General features: G+C 44.0%; 1 protein-coding gene across 4 annotated transcripts in view; it reads right to left on the bottom strand.

Moving 5' to 3' along the window:
• Nucleotides 1-1,328: 1,328 nt before the first annotated feature.
• The window catches only part of bmpr1ba (bone morphogenetic protein receptor, type IBa), a 110,070-nt gene continuing 105,689 nt past the window's right edge, over nt 1,329-5,709 (bottom strand). For all 4 annotated transcript variants that reach the window (XM_048602694.1, XM_048602703.1, XM_048602718.1 and 1 more), the window contains 2 exons: nt 4,659-4,789; nt 1,329-3,229 (listed from right to left, as the gene is read on the bottom strand). In XM_048602694.1, the coding sequence (XP_048458651.1) occupies nt 3,104-3,229; nt 4,659-4,789 (257 nt within the window). In that variant the 3' untranslated portion in view covers nt 1,329-3,103. The remainder of the gene's footprint in view (nt 3,230-4,658; nt 4,790-5,709) is intronic.

The following is a 5,709-nucleotide window of genomic DNA, read 5'->3' as shown; positions in this document are numbered from 1 at the left end:
GATGGTAGTGGTCACGGGTTTAGAAGATAGAGTTTAAAGAACCTTGGTGAATTTCTGCAGTACCTTTAGCTGGTATCTTGTAGCCACTGTTACAACTGATTGTTGGTCATAGAGGGACTGAATGTTTATGGATGTGATGCCAATCAAGTGGGCTGTTCTATCCTGGATGGTGTCAAGCTTCTTGAATGTTGTTGGGGCTGCACCCATTCAGGCAACTGGAGACTTTTCTATCACACTCCTGACTTCTGTCTTGTAGATGGTGGACAGGCTCTGGGGAGACAGGAAGTGAGTTACTCACTGCAGATTCCTAGCCTCTGACCTCCACTTGAAGTCACAGTATTCATGTGGTGAGTCCAGTTGAGTTCCTGGTTAATGGTAAGGTGAGAAAGTGAGTTCCAGGATTTTGACCCAGTGGCATTGTTATAGTGATATGTTTCCAAGTAACAATGGTGTATTCTACTGGATGGTGGCAGCCATAGAAATAATATGGTCTGTCTATTCAGTTTCTGGTCGGTAACTCCCAGGATATTGATGGTGAGGGATTCACTAATGTTAATATCATTGAACATCGAAGGGGGTCAGAGACTCTCTTGCTGGAGATGGTCACAGGCCGTTACTTACGTGGTACAAATCTTACTCATCATTTATCAGCCCAAGCGTAAATGTTTTTCGAAAACTGAAATTACAAGGTCTAAAACTGAATGGTTGAACATGTTTGTTCTGTTAGTGATTTTTTTTAATATTGCATGTCATCGGGAAATTCTTGACCTAATAGGTGAGATTTCAGAAACGGTGGAGTTGTGAAGATGGTTCCAGGCATTGATCACTGAGGGTGAACAGATCAGTGCAAGAGTAACCAAAGGATAAAAGTAACACAAAAAACAACAGATCATTTAGCCCATTGAACTTGTTCTGCTACTCTGTGGGATCACAGGTAATTTTTGCTCTAACTCCATATGTCTGCCTCCGTATTATTTAATTTCTCTGGTTACCAAAACCCTACTGATTTCAGACTTAAAAATTAGCAATCGGTGTAGCTTGTGGATGGGAGCTTCCAAACTTTGTGAATTGCACCAAAACAAACACTAGTGTTTCTTCATGACAGCAAATTAACGCAATATATCGTAATTTATAATGCCTCAGTTTTTACCCTTGAATAAATATTGGCATGTAGTGACTAGGAGACAGTAAGGACTGCAGACGCTGGAAGCCAGAGTCAATAAACATGGAGCTGAACAACCACAGCAGGTCAGACAGCGTCAGAGGAGCAGGAAGGTCAATGTTTCGGGCCGAAACGTTGACTTTCCTGCTCCTCTGATGCTGTCTGACCTGCAGGGTTTGTCCAGCTCTGCATTTATTCACCTTGGGATGTAACTAATTCCTTTCACTTCCTTGCATGTGTTTCCTAACTTCACACCTGAAAGGCTCTTCTTCATTTACAGAGAACATAGCTGGAAGCTTGGAGGCTGGAATATGATGGGAACGCTAAAGGTTAGGCCCTTGGAATTCGCTGGGACCAATCCTTACACCAGGGGTTATCGTCAAATGTTCCCATGTCTCTGGTGCTCAGCTGGGAACCAACAGGGTAGGGCATACCCATCCAACATGTAAAATGTGAGGGTCCTAAATGGATTTACAGAGTAGGATGTCCTGAAAAATAGCAGTAAACACCTAAACACATTTACTAAAGGGCAAGTGCATTGGGAAAGCAATGGAATTCTTCCCAATGTTGTAACTATTCATCCCCACAAGGCTGCCCATATCTCTAAACTGGCAAGTATCTACTGCCATGAGTTCTCACCAGTGACATGTAAAACAGGGAGCAGGAATCTCAGCGACAGGGACTTGAACAAGCACATTTTGGGTTTTACAATGTGTCCCCTTCTTGCCTCCTCACTGTTTGGGGCTCTATTTTTCCAGCACTTCGTTAGCAATTCCATGATCCTTCCCATAGGGAGTGACACTCAGTAACTGGTCAGTTCCCCACAACCAGCCCCTTAAGTGATTTCCCAGAGGAGTAACCCGTGGACACTTGGTTGCTAAGGTTAAGTTCATTGCCAGGGTCTGACAGCCAGGGGCAACTATCCTCTGAATGTACGAAACTACCACCAATGATGGTGCACCATGTCGTCCCAGCATGCTGCTCCAACGCTATGAACTCTCGATCAGGAGATTGTCCCTCTCATAGCTTAAGAAGCCCCCTTTCAGACCTCTGTCCACTGAAAACATTTCTATAAGAGCAGTCGGGCTTTTAAAGGAGGTACAAAGGCAAGTCCGAAAGCACAATGGAGTGACAAGAGATTCGAGAGAAAGATATTGGCACACAATTCTAGTTCCAGATGGGCTAGCCCAGTCAGGTGAAGACCAATTATACTGTCATCTGGAAATGGTTTCGGACGGAAGGTGAACACATTGCAATCCATGTCATACATTGTCTGGGTTCCTGTCAGTGCTTGTTAACAAATGTCACATTCCTGTCATGAGGACCTTCCCCATCCAACTTTCTTCTGCCAGAGGAATACCCACGCACATATTCAATGAAAAATTTTCACGGAAGTCCGTGACAGAGCAGACAATGGCGGAACACATTCCCTTGAGATGAGGCTGTTCGCTCTCAGTGGATACCAGGCGACAGACTTCCATCCCCATCATCTTCACAAACTCAGCTCAGTTAAACCCTACAGCAGCTCCACCCAATGTTAACGACATCAGTTTATAGACAATTCGAGTCAGGTTGGAGTTGGCTTTTTGAGTGTCTCATTGCGTAACACTTCTCAAAAAAAAAACAAATTACCCAAGTGAGCAGCTTTCACAGAAAGCGAGCATGCAACCTCCCTTTGCATTAAATTCTTGAATACCTGTGGCTTTTTATACTATGTAAGCAAGGAATACCCAGTGAATGCTCGTTCTGCCATCTCTGGTGGTTGTGACAGTTCACTTCTCCCTTGTTAATCAGCCCATTGATGTGCCAATGGTCATGAGGTTGAAATGACTTGAACAGGAAAGATAGTTCAGAAGGGTCAAAAGGCTGTCACTCTCCCATTTGCTGTGGGTCCGGTGCTATCTGAGGGTCTTGAGCACTGAGTGGAGATTTGGCGTTGCATCAGAGTTTTATATCTTGAGACTCGGACATTTTAGCCAAGGTTTTCTTCACTCGGAGAGCTGTTAGCCGAGAAGCTGGATTGTGGGCCCAGCACTCTGTCATGACTTTCCCCATTTGTCTCAAACACTGTGGAGGCAAATACAGAAGCACAAAAGTAAATGAAGACCACACAAACAGGAATTAGCCAAAGCAAATGGGCAGTTTCACAATCCTGCGCAATTGTCCCAGTGCTTCCTTTGGCGAACTTAATACATGGCAACTGCCTAACAGAACAGAAACCATTGTTTTCAAACGCCTTGCTTTTGCCCCATCTCTGTCACCTCTTCCAGTCCCTGAATTCTCCACCATTCCTGAGCTCCTCCTGTTCCAACCTCTTGCCTAACCCCAATTTTAATCACTCCATGGATTTTAAAGATGGTCCAAGATGAGGAGATGAAAGTGAGGTCTTGAAGGGATTTATGAGAGTATCCCATAGATTTCAGCTTGTAGATGGGACCATAATTTGCAGGGGCAAAGGGAGGATGCCTACCCTCAACAGGGTGTGTGTGTGTGTGTGTGTGTGTGTGTGTGTATATGTGTTTGTTGGGGGGTGGGGCGGGGGTGTGGGTGTGCGTGCACGCATGTAAGCTAATAGTTTCAAAACCAGGAGGGAATCTCAGCTGAGAAAATGCAGCTACTTACAATATCAACTAAAATAACCAAAATGGTCACAATTTATTCTGCACAGAATGAACGTTACAGTGTAGCATTAAAATAAATTAATCAGATCACAAAACCTGTTACTGTTTTCAATGTGGAAGCATTGAAACTTAATGGGAGTGAGCAATGATGATAATTAACCTCAGTATTCATAGAACCCTGTAGGAATCATTCAGATTTAACAGCCTTAGAAGGCAGAATTAGGGATCAGTACTAGAGGTAGCACCAAAGAGGGAACAGGAGATCTTGTTGGTCAAGTGTGAAATGCATGAGTTGAAATAACTACGAAACCCAGCAAAATAGAAATTTTGGAAGGGAATTGGCAAAACACATGCCACTAGTTTCTCAGTGTCTGGGTGTTCAGTGGTAAACGTGGCCTGGCATCTCTCTGTGAGGTCTCCAAGGACACCCCATCATACCTACAGATATCGACTGGGAGAAATCCCGATGTTAATCTGCTGAAACGTAATCTGGAGAACACACAATGAAGTTGTTTCCAACGAAGAGTCATCCTGGAATTGAAATGCTGACTCTGTATTTCTCTCTCTCTCTCTCTATCTGCAAATGCTGCCAGGACTTGCTGAGTTCCTCCAGCACTTTCTGATCTCCAGCACCCACAGTACTTTGCTTTTTATTATGGGAAATGGGATGACTGTGACGTTTCTGATGTGCTCAGCTTTCAATTCCAGATTAAATGAATTAATTCAATTGAAATGGCACCAGGATGGGATTTGAGATCTTGCTCTTGTATTACTAGTCTTGTCACAGAAATACTAATGCTACCACCTTACTCTTCCATTGCTCTGTTACACCAGCCGCCTACCCCATACTCATCTTTAACAAATGTCTACCTTACCTCGTCACTGGTCCATCGATTGGGGAAGGATGGTCTCAGCCGCTTGATACACACAACCTCCCTCATATCTTCAAAGGATGGGTCACTGGGCACCAGGTCATGGTAAGGGAGCTGGTATTCTTCAACAATGCCTATCGATGGAAATGCAACACATCACTGACAAATCACATAATGCAGGATACATTCTATTGAAATATAACCCATCATTCCAGCTCTCCCCTCAGTAGCAGATGTCATAAATCTCTCAGCAGCTCTGCTCGGTCTCAAGGTTATGTCAACCTTGGTTTCCAACCAACTGTTCAGAGTGGGAACAGGAGTAGCTCAGCACTGACCCCTGCTGGAACTCCTCTTGACAGCCTTGTGGTGAGTGAAGTGACCAGGAAGGGAGCATTAGACAGGGAGCACAGAAAGATCCAAATGATCTTTATCTTTGACATAATGGGATCATGTCGAACACAGCCAGAAATTGATGGTGTTGTTAGCACACTAATATGTGGTGTGTTAATATGTTTCTGACCATCACAAACAGCAGAGGAAGGTGAACCTTTAAAAAATGTATCAAATATTGAAATTGTTTACATAGGTCACGTTGAAAGAAAACACTTATTCAAACAAAAACCAGGGTGACATTTTTACAGCAGCTGTGAGTCAGTCAGCAACATGCTGTTTATTGATCTCTGCGCTGCTGTTCCTCAGCAATCAGAAAAAGTGAGCTGTAAAATGTTACAGCTTCAACTGATGGACAAGGATCAACTCACCAGGAATTTACTCTCAGACAGTTCACAAGGTGGGACTCAAACCCCAACACATACCCACACACACACACACCTCACACTCACACTCAGTGTCACACACACTCTCCACACTGTCACTTGCATACAGTCTCATTCATTCTCTCACACACAGACACACACACACACTGATACACACACTGATACACACACACACACACACACTGACACACAGACAGACAGACAGACACACAGACAGACACACACACACACAGACACAGACACTCACACTCTGTCACATGCATACTCACTGTCACGCA

This window comes from Rhincodon typus, chromosome 1, assembly GCF_021869965.1.
Source record: "Rhincodon typus isolate 14 chromosome 1, sRhiTyp1.1, whole genome shotgun sequence".
Taxonomy (NCBI): domain Eukaryota; kingdom Metazoa; phylum Chordata; class Chondrichthyes; order Orectolobiformes; family Rhincodontidae; genus Rhincodon; species Rhincodon typus.
This window is presented reverse-complemented; position numbering and strand designations above follow the sequence as displayed.